Below are 16,208 nucleotides of genomic sequence, written 5' to 3' on the forward strand. Positions count from 1 at the left end.
ATATCTCATTATGGAAACTAACTACACAAATGTGTTTTTTTGTTTTTCCAAACAGGCATATAAAAAGGATTCACATATAGAGCTTTTTCCTCCTTCCATGTGTGACATCCTTTGTTTTCCCTGAGTAATTATCTGGAAAGGAATTCTACCACAATGTGCACATAGTAGCTGCCCTTGCTTGCAGAATGCTTTGCTCTATATTTTCTCTTGTAGTCTTGTAGTATTGTATGTGAAGTAGGGCTTGTGTGTGAACTGTGCAAAACAAAACGATGTTGTTTGGCTGCTGATAAGGTGTCACTTCAGTTTTAGTTTATTTCTCAGTAAGTTTTGTCCTTCGGGTTTGGCATAAACCTTTATTCTGCCTGTGCAAGTAAGCATGGTTTGCATACAAGTTCAAGGGTGAGGTACGCAGGATTACTAGGGCAGCACACTTGGCCTGGCAGTATCCAAATTCTTGCTGATGCTTTTCTGAGGCATATAACCAAGTACATAAACTGGTACCCAATTGTACAATTCCATCAGATGTGCTGAGTTGATAAAGTGTTTTGCTAAAAACCAAAAGGAGAATGTCCTTTTCTTCCTGCTCTTTCATGCTTCTGGATAGCTCTTCCAGATGTTCAGCCTGTGTGAGCTCAGGCAGTCCTTGGACCCCAATATGACCCTTTAAGCTTGCTTAGCTTACTAGACAACCAGTTAAGAGTATCTATGGAAATGAATGCTTTCTCTACTTTTGACATTATACTAAGTCTAACAGTTAAAATTCAAAGGTACGGTTAGCTTTAAAAAAAATTGTTTAATATTCTGTATTCAATGAATATATTCTACATGTATACTGACTTCCATGCTGATATGCTTCTCTCTGTAATATGAAATCAGTACTCAGGCATGTCTTCAGTATATTTGCTTGCTTGTCAGATACACAGTGCTTGAAGGGTCTTGACAGGCATTAATCATGCTATTTAACTATTTCTTTGGGAAGCAAACTTTCATCCAGAATAGGTTTCTAAACAAAATTGACAGCTATTAAAGTAATTTCTGTCTCCACTTGTTAGTTCAATTTGACTACTAATCCTCTGATATTATTTCTTGCTTTCCAACAGCTGTTTACCATTGCTGTATTCATGTTTTCACAGGCAACCATTTGGCAGCTCACCAGATGATCTCTTGTGTAATCATCCTTCATCAGAGTCACCAACTGATGAGGGTGCTCTCCTGGATCAGCTTTATATGGCACTAAGGAATTTTGATGGTTTAGAAGAAATCGACAGAGCTCTAGGAATACCAGAACTGGTTAGCCAGGTATAGTGGACATTACATTGTGTATATTAGGTGTTGTGGTTAAAGGACATATTGTCAAAGTGGAGGTTATGTGGACACTGGAGGGAATGTGTGTTGAAGAAGAGAATTATAATACACTTCTTACAAGCTAAGATGGAGTTATGTATTTTAGTGGGAGTCATTCTAACAGCTTGATGTCACCTGAAAATCTTGCTTCAGCCCCAGCTTTATACTTCCTTCCCTGCCACCCTCGCCTAGCTCTGCTTCTTCTGACCTTTGCTGAGCCAGTTTGCTTTATACAACTAAACTGACCAAACCTGAAAAATGAACAGGCTTCTCCTTATCTGGTGATCAGAGGAACAGCTTTGTGTGGGAGAAAGGTAAGATCTTGGCCAGAAATAGGGCATAGGAAAGAAGAAAAAAAGAATATGTAGACCTGGGAACAGAGGAGCAAGATTTTGTACAAGACCTTTGTATTATGGTGGCAGCAAGCTTTCAGATGAGTGAAACTGTTATTTCACCCACAGTTCATTGTCTTTGTTGACTAATGTGAGATAAAGAATGAATTTCATTCCAAGCACTTAAAACTATATATATATTTTTTTTAAATAGGAACATGTTTTCTATATTTAGCAGAATTAATTTGTTTGATTTTTTTCTACCACCATTCTTCTTTATTAGCTTTCCTTTGGTTCTGGTCCATTTCAGTCCCTTATGGTGCAAAAATGTATTAAAAAAAATAAAAAAGGTTTTGGAGAAAAGCCAGTGCTTGATGTTTCTGACATCAGAATTGTATTTCCAAAACAGCCGTATGCACCTATATGATGATTTAATATTCTCAGACAAGCCTAGAATACTCATTTCATTTCCTGGCACTCATCAGCATCCTGGGGATAACTTCTGAACTAGCTCTGCATTTTAGATACTAGTTTTATCTCTTCACATCCATGTCTGTAACTATGAAATAGGACCAATGAAATACTGGACATATGAAAACTCTCCCCAAGACTATTTGGTACAACACAAAGCTCAGTGAAGTGTTATGATAGAGATACGATTTATTGGTGAACTTCAATTTTGCAGTGTGAAACTTCTGTGCACTATTGTATAGCTTTTGGAATACCATCCCCCAATGAATAATGTTTTATTTCACACCTAGTGTTAAATATATTTCTACTTAATTAATATCTCAGTGGGAACATTTAAAGGGTTTTGCAAATAAGAGAACTGTCACATTTTAGAACATGTTCTAAAAATACCCATCAAACATTTTACAGGAGCTTAAATTCTTTCTTTCATGAGGGCACTGAAATTTAGATTAAATTGATTTCCAAGATCAGTGTGGAATAAGCTATAAAGTTATTCTGGCTAGAGCAAATATTAGGAGGCATCTAGAATAGAGTTTAGAATTTTGTTAGCTTTTTTATGCTAGCAATAATCAGTTTGTGCAAAAGTGCCCTGAAAGAACTAGGCACTTTATTCACATTAGCTTCTGTGATGGTTTTAGGCATCTTTATTTCAAGTCATTATTTTGTTTAAAGAAACTGATAAAAATTTACTTTCATATCCTGATTCAGTTCTAATGTCTTTGAATTTGTCTCTGATTCAATCGCAAAAATATCCTGGCAAAACTTTCTTTATAGATTTTATTACAGAATTTTTCATTTCAGGTTTGTATATATTAACAGAATGATAAAAAGGCTATGTTAAGAGCATGACAAAGAATGTGGGTCTGGGAAGGGAAGGGAGGGGGAATTTGTCTTCATGAATGTTTTATTACTCCAAAAAATATATATTTCTTTAAGAATACAGAAATGTAATAATGTAAAGAAAAAATAATAGAGAAAATTTACATCATTTGCTATGTAAAATGTTCATATTCTGAAACAATGTTTTTGTAGGGTGGCAGTAGTCTCATATAGTCCTATGAAACATCATGCCCCACCAACCACTCGTATTGTTCCTGTATTTCTGCAGAGCCAGGCTGTCGATCCAGAGACTTTCCCTGGCCAGGAGTCGAGCATCCTGATGGAGCAGAAGGCTCCGGTTTTCTCCCAGCAGTACGCAGCTCAGGCTCAGATGGCACAGGGCAGCTACGCACCCATGCAGGACCCCAGCTTCCACCCCATGGGGCAGCGCCCCAGTTATGCTGCCCTGCGCATGCAGCCCCGTCCCGGCCTCCGTCCTGCCAGCATCGTCCAGAGCCAGCCCAACCAGCTGCGGCTCCAGCTGCAGCACAGGCTCCAGGCACAGCAGGTACATCGCCACCCCAGTACGGCTAAATGTGGGTGAGGGCACCTTGCTTGGGCCACACATCAGCTTGCTCGGAATAGTCCAAGTGTGTACTCCTTCATTAGAGTCTAATTCTACTTTTAAACTAAAAACACTAGCCATAATGAAGTTTGATGAGGCAGTACCTTTCACATTATCTTTTTTGATCTTTTTTGCCACTTTTCTTTACTCTCTCTATAATGTTGTACAAGACTGTGCCCAGTATTTAAGCCTGTCTGACACTATTTCTTTGAGCAAGGCTACAGTGAAACCTTTTGTTGCATAGGTCTTTCTCTGTTTATTATATCTTGACTCTTCCAGTAATCTACATTCATTATCTATTGCATCCTATATTGGTAAGATATTACATATGTCCTTTCTTTTTATCATTCTTTTTTTTTTTTTTTTTTTGCCTTGATCTACTTTTGAAAATCATTTTTCTTGTTTCATTTTTAAATATATAGGTTTGTAGTGTTATAAAAAGATACTAATGCTTTTACTGGAAGAAGAAAAATCATCGGTGCTCTTCAATTTTTAAGTTCTACCTCCTAAGGGCGCATGAACAAGCAATTCCAAAATGTCATAAGTCAAGCAGGTGGGGCAAAAAGTCAGCTTGACTGAGCAGGGATCTTTTAGAGCTTAGGTGGAAAAACAAAGTGTGGAATTTGCTGCTCCACCTGGATGCTTATAAGTCTATGGGACCCAATGAAATTCATCCCAGGGTACAAAGAGAGCTGGCTGATGTCATCATGAGACCTCTCTCAATTATTTTTCAATGGTCTCGAGAATCCAGAGATATCCCAGTTGACTGGAAGCTGGCAAATGTTCCAATTTTCTGGAAGGGCAAGAAAGAAGACTCTGGTAATTATAGGCCTGACAGTCTCACTTCAGTGCCTGGTAAATTTATGGAGAAAAATATTCTAGGAATTATAGAAAAATACCTGAAGGACAATGCAGTCACTGGTCATAGCTAACATGGGTTTATGTTAGGGGAAGTCCTTCTTAATGAACTTAATTTTCATTTATGATAAGGTCACCCATTTAGTTGACCGAGGGAAGCCAGTTGATGTAATCTTTTTGGATTTCAGTAAAGCTTTCAGTACTGTTTCTCACAGTATCCTTCAGGACAAAATGTCCAGCGTATACCTAGATGAAAACATAATACCATGGGTGAACAATTGGCCGACAGGTCAGACTCAAAGTCTTACCATAAAGGGGATTACATCAGGCTGGTGAGAGAGAGAGCTTCCAATGAAAGGCTACAAAAGTAGTGAAGGCTTTAGAGGGAAAGATGTGTGAGGAGCAGCTGGTCCCTTGGTTTGCTCAGCCCGGAGCAGAGCAGGCTGAGGGGAGGTCTCATGGCGGCCTGCAGCTCCCTCACGAGGGGAGCGGAGAGGCAGGCACTGAGCGACAGGACGCGGGGGAACGGCATGGAGCTGGGACAGGGGAGGGTCAGGCAGGAGGGTTAGGGAAAGGTTCTTCACTGAAAGCATGGTCAGGCACTGAGACAGGCTCCCAAGGGAAGTGGTTACAGCACCAAGCCTGCTGAAGTTCAAGAAGCGTTTGGACAATACTCTCAGATACATGGTCTGTTTTATTGGGTGGTCCTGTGTGGAGCCAGGAGTTGGACTTGATGATCCTTGTGGGACCCTTCCAACTTGGGATATTCGGTGCTTCTATGATTTCTGCCCTAAACATAAGGATAAGGTCTAATTCAGAGTCTGATCTCAAGAGTCCAGTCCCAAACTGAAAAAGGGTAGGAATCATAAAAACAGTGTTTGGAAAATGGCTTAGTGTTTGTGTTGTTATTTGTGTATCACGTATTGCCTCATTCTGAAGTAGGATTCTATGAGTGACAACAGGACCAGCAGGAAAACTAGTTCCTGCTTGTATCTGTACAGCTAGGTCCTCTAACCTACTTATTGGAAAGATGTTTATGCTTCTTTATATAAAATTTCCCTTTTCTGTTTTTCCTTCTAAGAACTCTCTCTCTCTCTCTCTTTTTTTTTTTTAATCTCTTTAGAATCGGCAGCCACTGATAAATCAGATCAGTAGTGTCTCCAACATGAATCTGTCATTGAGACCTGGAGTGCCAACACAGGTAGGGAAAACAGTACTTAAAAACAAAACAAAACAAAACAAAAAACACTATATTTTCCTGTTTCTTCCTCAAATTAGTCTAAGCTACAGTAGTAATGTGATATTGTTAATACATACAACAAATTTTAAAGCTTGAATACTAATAACGCAATCTAAATGATAAGTATTTTGCTGTTTTATTTCTGAGAGTCTCATATTTACATAAGGTGGGTAGTTATTTACTAGAAATAGATATAACTGCATTTTTAACCAGGCTTCTTATTTACTAAAGATGCATTTTTTTTAAATGAGCTACTCTATTTGCAACTACAAATTGCTGCAATATTAAATGCAGTTATTATTTCTGTTAGTGACACTTTCACTGTTGGAAATTTTTCCCAGCAGAATTATTAACAGGATTCTTTTCCCCCATTTAGTGTTATTATTAGGTGTGTGGTGGGGAAGATAAAAAAAATAAAAATAAAAATCTGGGATCTTCCTCATTGCTCCAGTGGCTCTGCAGGTCAGGTTGCCTTTGCAGGAGTTATTGATAGGTGGCGGTGGTTTTCCCTCCAGGGCCCCATCAATGCGCAGATGCTGGCACAGAGGCAGCGGGAGATCCTGAGCCAGCACTTGCGGCAGCGGCAGATGCAGCAGCAGCAGCAGCAGCAGGTGCAGCAGCGGACACTGATGATGCGAGGGCAGGGCTTGAGCATGACCCCGAGCATGGTGGCCGCCGGTGGCATACCAGCAACCATGAGCAATCCGCGGATCCCGCAGGCAAACGCACAGCAGTTTCCATTTCCTCCAAACTACGGTACTGGTTCTACCTCCCCCAATTATTTTTCAATCCCACAGCCACTTGTCTGGCTCCCCAGAGAAGATGGGAAGCGTGGAGATTTAGGCCTCTTGGGAGTCCTTAACTGTGACATGTTACTTTCCACTTCCATAGCTCAGGTACCACAGATTCTCTGAGGACTGGTCCTTTCTTGAGCAATAGCAGAAATGTTCAACATGTGTTTGTTTATATGCATAGATATGTGCACGTATAGATGTATGCACACGTACACATATACATATGTGTACTAGCTTGATAGACCCTGAATTTTGATTAAACAAATCAATATATAAGTAAAAGTGCAAATGAGGAAAAAAAATGTGAATTGATATTGGCAAACGACATAAAGTGATCAGAAGCCAAGCTGATCCTTTTAAATCAGTCTTATGTTGGTAGGGTTTTTTTTTACATTTTGGTAATAAAATATTGCTTAAATATATTCTTCCCAATTCTTGCCAGTCCTTTGTGTGTGCATTTTAATGTAAAATTAATGAGTAACTGTTAAGCTTAAATAATAAAAATTAATTTCTGATAAGGCATTCCCTTCACCATCCTTAAACCTATTTGTAATATGATAGCTAATACCATTTTGTTTGTATGCTTTACAAAGCTGCATACTGCTTTGTAAGTTAGACCTCCACACAGTTATTTTTAAAGACCTTCTTGATTTTATTTAGAAGAATTATAAAAGCTATGTTACATTATACTGAATAATATGAATTGTGTAAGTGAAATTTTGAATAATATGAAACGTACTGATAAAACCAAAACAAATTATTTCCACTCAATTCAAGTTTGCTATCTATTCCAGTCTGGTATCCTTTACACAATATTCTAATTTGTAACAGCACTTTCCCTCCACCTATTTGTAATTGCTTTATGAAAACAAAGGGACATTAAATTATTCTCCTTTTATGACATAGACTGAAATACAGAGAAGTTAAGTCATGCAGACAGCAAATAGAGGAATTGATTTCATACCACCTGATTCATACCACCAGCATTAAGAGTGGATCGTTTCTGTGGAGTATGCTGTTGTTGATAAACTTGAGACCAAAATGACTTGGGTTAAACAAAATTTCTTCATGCAATTGGTATTTTACAGTTTAAATTGTTTTCTGTGTATCTAGATTTTTTTTATGTTACAAAATGATTAAATCCTTGCACAAAATAGCATTGTCTGTTTTGACATGGACATGGAAATCAAGATATTAATGCTCTAGTAACTTTAGGAAAACTTGAAAATTATAGCCTGAGTGTTAAAAGGTGGTAACTTCTTCTGCAAAAATGGAATTATAGACAGAAGCAAACTGTTTGCTTGTTTGTTGCTTTGAATGCACTTTCTGTGGAATATATATATATATAAAACACTGCTAAGTCATATATGTATATATGTCACTTAACAATGTTTGCCTTTGTGATCTTTAATGGGAAGAGACTGCTTGTACAGTTATGACAAACAATTAGCCAACATACTTAAGTTAAAAAACATGTTAAGGTTATATGTGTAGTATTTAGTTTATGATGTCTTGCTTTTAATTTAGGTCCTACGATAAGACACGAGGTTATATAGGTTCCAGGTGGTATAAGCAGAACTGTGCAGAAATGTCTGCACATTTGAGCTATTGTTTGTTTATCTTTTAACTTTTTATGTACAGTGGCTAAATTTCTCTTTTTGTTCTTTAGGTATTAGTCAGCAGCCCGATCCAGGCTTCACAGGGGCCACCACTCCTCAGAGTCCACTGATGTCCCCAAGACTGGCTCATACTCAGAGCCCCATGATTCAGCAGTCTCAGGCTAATCCTGCCTATCAGTCCTCTACAGAGATGAACGGGTGGGCACAAGGGAATATGGGTGGAAACAGGTAAATCCAGAACAAAACAAAAATGAGTGCACAGACTAGGGGTCTATGTGCTCATATGGTCTACATTTATTTATGGGGTTGTTTATGTGTATTTCTTTGCTGTTAACTGTCTATCCTAAGAGAGAGTTCTTTTCAATTTGGCTTGACGAATTGATTTAAATGCCATCTTCATACAAGGCCAAGTGAGTGCATAGCTAAAAGAGGTGCATCCACACAATGCATTGCTTTGACTGTGATAACTGATAAAACATGGTATGTCCTTAAGAAGTAACTGTATTGCACAGTGAACTCCAGCTCCTAACATTTGTGTGGATGTATTTCTTCTGCATATGATTTAAATGTTGTGCTCCCATGCTGCTTTCCACGTGGCTGGATCAGCTGAGCTGTAGCCTGTGCATTCTGTACTGCTCTGGAATTGCAGTGACTGGATAACACCTCCTGCCTCAAATGCTGGAGCACAACCAGGTTCGATCCATTAGTGCTTGCACATATATGGGGGGCAGCATATAACTATCATTCTCTGAGAGCATTGTAGAATGCCTCATGCATGCAGTCACCTTTTCAGTTGAAACCTATGCCCCAGTCAGTGTAACTCTAATAATCAGTCTGTCAACATTGAATGGGTTGGATGTTGAACACAATCTGTAGGCAGCAACAAGCTTCCAGATGGCAATGATCTACGCTTTTCAATGCAGGACAGATAGACCTATCAGGCTGGTGTATAACCAAGCTGTATCAATTGCACACAGGTCACTAGCACAGTGTTTTTATTGTGCTGATGCTCTCAGGTTGTTTTTATTATCCCAGCCCAACAGCAAATCATCTTCCTGCTGAAGAGATATGTTTATAATCTATCAATCTTCCATAGATCTAGTAAACCCAGAAAAACAGTACTTCTGTGATGAGGTTGATACAAGTAAAGTTCCCCTTAGGGCAACCAATTACTCCGTCATCCTAGTCCTTGTCCATGCCTCTTATTCACTGCCTTAGTGAAGCATCTGCAGGAGGCATAGCTACTGCTGCCACGGTGTCTACTGAAACCACAGCAGGGGCAGCTTGGTAGACTAATGGTTGGCTTGCTAAACTGCAGCTCTACAGTGGAGAACATGTCAAATGTGTTTACACAAGCCACTGAGTATTCACAATGATCTGTAGTGTACTGTTTCAGCCAACCAGATAACAACTTAAAAATGGGGTTAGGTGGCCTGAAAAGAGATGGAATGGAAGGAAGAGGATTGTGAGATTTTCAGAGTTTGGTCCTGAGCCCGGAATGCAGTTGCATTCCTCTGTAAAGAAAGTCTCACAATGGGCAGTGCACAGCAATAACATAATGGATTACCCAAGTGCATGACTGAGTGTTAACCTTGAAAAGGTTCCCTCATCTGGGGGAGCAGTGCTTCACAGAAGAGTAAAAGTCAGCTGCTGATTTAGAGGCGGCTGCTGTGTACCATCTGACATGCAACAGTCCTACAGTATTTCAGTCTCTAATGAAAATCCTCTAAACAGATACATCTTCAGTAATAATTCCTTCATTGACTGTTGAGGTATGTTTAAAAAGTGGAAAAGACTGACGTGTAAATAATGGAGTGTGTTTTAGGAAGTATAAAACCTCTGTCATACGACTTTTAATATAACTTGAAGGAAGATGCTATCCAGAAAGCACTTGACTTTGAATAAAATCTGGGATGAGATTTTCCAGTTATCTTTTCTTATGCTGTTCTGAAATGGCCTTAAAGGAACATAGAGGGCAATTGTCTTAGACTTTATGTTGTTTCTTACAGTGTCGCATTTTCAAAACCTGATGCTAAGATTTAGTAAAAAAATTTCTGCACAGCTGCATGTCTATATTTGTGAGCCCACTTGCCATAATTATAAGTGCAAATCTGGTATTCAGATGTACAAATGGCCTCTTTTGCAAAAAGAAAGCTTATTAGATCAGATCCAATACCAACCTAACTGATACTGATGAGGGGAAAAAAGGTGTTTTCCCTCTAAAAATTACTTTCCCAAACATATTTAAAATATAAATGAAGACATATTTAGACAGCTCATTGGCTGTTATTGCACACGCATAACAGATTTGTACTCTGCCATAGTTTCACACGCAAAGGCATGCATTTTTGTGCACAGACATGGGACCTGAAATTTTGAAAATCTATTCCTTAGACGTTGATGTAGCTGAAAACTAGTCTTTCCTTTGGAGTTGGCATAAACAACAGTATGTACAAGTTGCAGCTTAAAATATATTAAAAAGAGACTAGTTTCCTAGTGGCTTCAGCATTCTGAGTCTGACACATTGCTTTTTCCATTCCTTGCTATAGCATGTTTTCACAACAGTCCCCACCACATTTTGGGCAGCAAGCAAGCACCAGCATGTACAATAATAACATGAACATCAGTGTATCCATGGCAACCAACACAAGTGGTATGAACAACATGAACCAGATGACAGGGCAGATCAGCATGACCTCAGCGACCTCTGTGCCTACATCAGGGTTGTCCTCCATGGGTCCTGAGCAGGTGAGAATTTAAGGACTTGAGATGACAGCTAGAGAATTTTCTTTGACTTTCAGTAGTTTTTCGGGTCCACTGTGTTGGGCTGTAACTGCTGTAAGCCATTATGTTTCTTCTATTAGTTTTCTTAAGAAATGTTTATGTTAAAAAGGCTTTGTTTTTGGCTCTGCACTCAGATAACCAGTGATTAATTAGGTAGAGAACACGATCTGCAACTACATTTGCAATTTTGACCTAGCACCACTATAGCTAGCAGGTGTAGTTGCTCCTGGACTTCGGTGGAAAACACGTGCCGTTCTAGCTCCTGTTTTCAGTAGGTAAGTTTCCACAACACAGCTGCGGGTCACCAGTATCTGTGGTAGTGTTCTCAGCAGTGGAGGCTAGGACTGAATGGCAGGCAGCCATTTCCTAGAGGTAAAAGTGACACATGCTGGCATGGGCAGTGTGGAAAATGCTTCAACTGCCACTGTCCTTGCAGTGCCACAGGCAGTCAACTTCAAGAACTGTCAGTCTGGCACCTTTGTGAGTCCCAGGTCCACGGTTTTCATAAAGTGGTGCATATAATGTAAATTGCTAAATCAATAAGTAAGTAACCTGTTCTCTTCTGCTGTGAGGAGGTTTACACACTTGTTTGCATTTGAGACTGCTAATTAGAGCATCTGATAAAGGAAAATAACATTTCCAATTATTGGCTCATCATTAAAATCACTCAGTGCGTTAAGATATCTAACAAACAGATTCTCTTAATTAACAGGTTTGTATGTTTGAGAGCTGAACTTTGGTACATTTAATGCACAGACTTCAAATTATGGACCTTTCTAAGAAATATTGGCAGAAAAGTACTGCTTGTGTCTTCAGGCAGTTTCTACTGCTACGGTTGACAATATTGTAAATCTTTCTTTTTTTTTTTTTTCTTTTTTTTTTGAGGCTATAAAATTAGAGTTTAAAGACAGACATATGATTTACTTGTTAATAAATGTCTTTTTCCAGCCTAAATGTGGTAGCAGGCTATTTACTTTTCCAATGTAGTCCTTTAAATATTTTTTCCTTTCCTCTTTTTCTGTATTTTAAATAGAGCCATTCTATCAACATGATTTTTTGTTGCTGTTTTATCATAGAATCATAGAATCATAGAATGGCTCTGGTTGGAAGCGACCTTTAAGATCATCTGGTTCCAACCCCACTGCTATAGTTTTGTTTCATTTTGCTTTCTTTTGGGTTTCTTTGTTTTTTTCTTGTTGTTTTGTTTTCTGGTAAGTTAAACAAGCTGTTTCAGTCTTTTCTAGTAGTCTTTACATTCCTTTTCCTTTCCTGCACCTGTTTCTGTTTGAATCACTGTTTCCTAAACACCAGTGCCATGTGCATAACACTAGTTCTTCCCCATTTCTCTTGGAATACACTGACAGATATAGCCCCAGATCACATTTGTCTTTTACAGCTGCTGCATACTGGTGACCTGAAGTAATTCCGATACTGCCAAATCTGTCACCTTCTCTGATATTTCCAGTTGCTAAGCTCCCAGCTACAGCAAACTTTTTTAGTAGTAGTAGCAGTTTCCAAGTATATACTGTTAAACATTTTAATGTAGCAAAACAATAGTAAAAAAAAAAAAAAAAAAAAAAAGAGAGAGAGAGTAGGGATTTGAAGGTGACAGCCCAGTCTGATTTCTCAGCTTGCACATACTACACAGTTTCCCCCAGGAACCTGAACTAAGACACATACATTACAGAAAGAGATCTGATTTTATCTCAGACTTCCATGCAGACTACTGTTTCCTCTGGCACAGTTGTTGCACTGCTTTTTCTTCCTGTTAAACTAATAGATCTTGTTTCAAGATAGCATTTATCTAACTTCCAGTAAACCGAGTAGGTTGAATTTCTTTATTCATCTCAATATTTGTTTTTCAGCCCTTTGGTCCCTGTTGTGAATCTACTCTAAACTCCATTTTTGTTCTAGAAGTACACACAGAGTAACTGGGCACAGTGATTTCGCAAAAGCTGTCTAGAGAGTTAAATTTTGCTTCTAAATTCTCTTTCAAGAGGATTTGCCTTGGCTCTATTTGTGACACTGTCATACTGGTGAGCTTATACTGAAACCTATAGGGTGATACCCATATCCTTCTCAGTGCTACACAAATAAAACCTGCATTCTTTGTACCCAAACGTATTTCTCTCCTTTTGCCTACATTCAAATGCATTTGTTAAATTGAGTCTATTTAACCAAGGTACAGTGGCTCATTTTGTAAGAGTAACCTGTTTTCCTCCTGATTTACCACCCCAGCACTGTGTCATCTGCAAACTGCTAGCAAATGTTTTAATGTTTTTGTTTCATCTAGGTCAGATTTGGCCAGCTGGCAGCTGAGGGGCCATTTCTGGGCCACAAGACACTACTTTTTAGTCCCCAGGAATGTTTGCTGTGCTGCTTCACATTTTCCTTTCTGAGAGATGGGAATAAATAAATATATTAAAAATTTATCTTTTTTTTTTTTTTTTCCTATTTTAAGGACACAGTGTTATACAATTTGGCGTCTTTATTTAGCAATTTGCCTAGGCTGTGCTAAACTTTGCTTGCAACTGGTGATTTTCAGAATGACTGTATTTTCTTTAATTCTGCTGACTGATTTACTGGGCTGCCAGAGAAGCAATTTGAAGTCTGTGCAAGAGAGGAAACTTTCAGAATATGAAATAAACCACTCAGAAATACTGCCCATTCAGAAGAGATGTTTATTAATCTGCATAGGTGCAGTAAAGCTGAGGTCAAAATTATCACAGCATTTACTGAGAGTTAGCTTGAAACAATATTTTGATTTTGTTCAGCATACTGGATGAAGGGAGCTGTAGAGGGGAATAAAACTTCTAATTCAGCTTGTTAATAATCACGCTTCATTGGCAGGCAGCCGTAGTAATGTGTTTAAATTCAAAGGGGTTGTAAAACATGTCCTGCCTTCTTTTAGTCAGATTTCATATATAATAACACTGCTTGCCCATGGAAAATTATAAAAACTCATCAATTTCTTTGTCCTTTTTTCTTATTTTTCTGATTGAATTGTTATTGCCTACAGAAGAGTTCATGTGGGATATTTTATGTTGCAAGGACTTCCAAAGCAAATGTTTCCATGTGACAAAACAGGAGATTTTCTTTGTATCTGTTACCGTGCAAGTCAGGATTCTTGCATCATCACTGCAAAGAGATTCTGTGATTGGAACTTCACTGATGCCTTTGTTGCTCCTGTGGTGTGCAGCCAGGAGACATTTTCCTTTTCCATGACTCTCCTAACTCCGCCATGATGCAAATCAAGCATTCTTCTTTTTGTTCCCAGACTGCTCTTGATTCACTGAAATACAATTTTGTATTTTTGCCTTTTTTTTTTCTCTCTTCCTTTATTTACTGAACAAGTAGAAAAGGCACTTGGGCCTCTGCATTCTAATGAATGTTGATCAGTAGCAGAATACACTTTTAAAATATGGATTCTTTTGCTTCATCAAATGCATGTAGATAAAGCTGTGACATTGTTTGCTTTCTTTCTTTCACATCAAAACAGTGTGGTTCTCGTCCTTTCTGATCTAAATTTTCAGATTCTTTTTTTTAAAAAAAAAAAGTCTCCATCTGCTTTAAGTGGAAAGAATCACTAGGAGACTTGCAGTGCTTCAGCAATCAGTGTCTTTAGAGTTGAAATTTCCATGGCAAAAATATTTAAGTTTTTAACCTTTCCTGTTGAACCGCAGTCTTGTCTCTGGTGACATGCTGAAACCGTCTTTGTAGCGATGCTATTGCGTTTAACTTTGCAACTCTGCAAAATCAGGGAGTAAGAACAGAAAAAAACAGTCAGGAGGACCTGAAACAGGAGGACTATGATGTGGTAAATTTAAGGCAGTCTTCTCCCCCTGCTGCAGCAGGTTGCTGTAGCTGAAGCGAGGTAGTGCAGTGGCAGAACCTCCTCTCCTTGGCAACCAAGATCTCCTAAAGGGCAGGTGGCACAAAACAGCTTTTTCCTTCTAGCAAATTCTAGAGGGGACTATCTTCACTGTTATCACATACACCTAGTCTGAGGGAAATAAGAAATAAGAAGAGTTAGCCAAAACTCTCTAGGGAGATGTTTTTTTTCTCTGTAAAACTTCAAAGGGAAAGATTTTATAATACTTCAGTCCCTTGCTGAAGGGCTGTGTTTTGTGTTTTACACCAGTTCCTACATGGTGAGATTAATCCTTTTATTAAGGCAGCAATGTTGTAAATTTGGCAAGCCGCTCTTTCCACATAACTAAGCATGACAGACCATTTGGTTGTGCGGATACTTTCCTATGGCTGCATTCAGAAAAATTTTGAGACCGTCCACGTAGAAAAGCATGGATCTTCCTCCCATTGCTTATGAGGAAAAAAAAAAAAAAAAAAAGAGAAAAGAGTCATTAACACTAAATCAATAGTCAATACAGTTCAGCCTGCGTATTATCTCATCAGCCTTTGGAAAGTTGCATAGTGGTTTGCAAAAGCAGAAAAGCTGTGTGTCATTGAGGTTAGGAAATTATTTACATGTCTCTGCTTTTAGAACTTTCATAGCAGGCAAGTCCTCTTACAATAATACTGACCTAATTTATGGAGCCTGTTTTGTTAAATATGCACAGGGGTCATAGTATCAGGAATTAAATCTCCGTTTGTTGACTGTAAAGCAGAATAATATGAATCAAACATGCTGCCAAAGAAGGGTGCTCAACCATATAGCTGCTTTCCTGATGACTGTGTCATTTCAAATGTGGTACATGCAAGTAGCTTAGTGGTTTCTAATACTTTAACTTCCACTACTTTTTCCAACATCATTTTTAATTCATTCTCTTTAATATCTTGTTACCAATAGGTTAATGATCCTGCTATGAGGGGAGGCAATCTATTTCCAAACCAGCTGCCTGGAATGGATATGATAAAGCAGGACGGAGATGCAACACGGGTAAGAGATGACATATGGAGGCATAAAGAGGCTACTGGTCTATGAATATACCCTGGTCAGGAATGGATGCAGTATCTTTTTACTTAGAAAGTTAAAAGTACTCAGTGTGCTAGTAATAAAGTATTTTGCAATTAATTTTTTGAATTCATCTTTAGGTAGCATCCATACCAAGTTCCTTGTTTAGATCCCCCTAGCATAATTAAAGTGAATAATACAGAAAATATTTACACTAACAGAATACTTTATTGAATTAACAGACAGTCACGTTCAGTAGACTTTTATTTATAGTTATATTTGCTTTTTACAGAGCAATTACATGACTATTTGCTGATGATGGGAGAGACTTACTGTTGATTTATATTTGCACTGCTGCATGCTTAACCCATTTCATGTTTCATCCTGCCTAAGTATTTTTCCACTTCTCG

The 16,208-nt window shown here is 38.5% G+C and overlaps 1 protein-coding gene across 3 annotated transcripts in view; it reads left to right on the top strand.

The window, feature by feature from the left end:
* NCOA2 (nuclear receptor coactivator 2) overlaps positions 1-16,208 on the top strand; it is a 197,874-nt gene that overhangs the window by 173,498 nt on the left and 8,168 nt on the right. For all 3 annotated transcript variants that reach the window (XM_038173626.2, XM_027452331.3, XM_027452332.3), the window contains 7 exons: positions 1,134-1,299; positions 3,256-3,534; positions 5,573-5,650; positions 6,205-6,445; positions 8,153-8,330; positions 10,652-10,850; positions 15,694-15,783. In XM_038173626.2, coding sequence (XP_038029554.1) covers positions 1,134-1,299; positions 3,256-3,534; positions 5,573-5,650; positions 6,205-6,445; positions 8,153-8,330; positions 10,652-10,850; positions 15,694-15,783 — 1,231 coding nt within the window. The remainder of the gene's footprint in view (positions 1-1,133; positions 1,300-3,255; positions 3,535-5,572; positions 5,651-6,204; positions 6,446-8,152; positions 8,331-10,651; positions 10,851-15,693; positions 15,784-16,208) is intronic.

This window comes from Anas platyrhynchos, chromosome 2 (genome assembly GCF_047663525.1).
Source record: "Anas platyrhynchos isolate ZD024472 breed Pekin duck chromosome 2, IASCAAS_PekinDuck_T2T, whole genome shotgun sequence".
In the NCBI taxonomy this organism is placed as follows: Eukaryota; Metazoa; Chordata; class Aves; order Anseriformes; family Anatidae; genus Anas; species Anas platyrhynchos.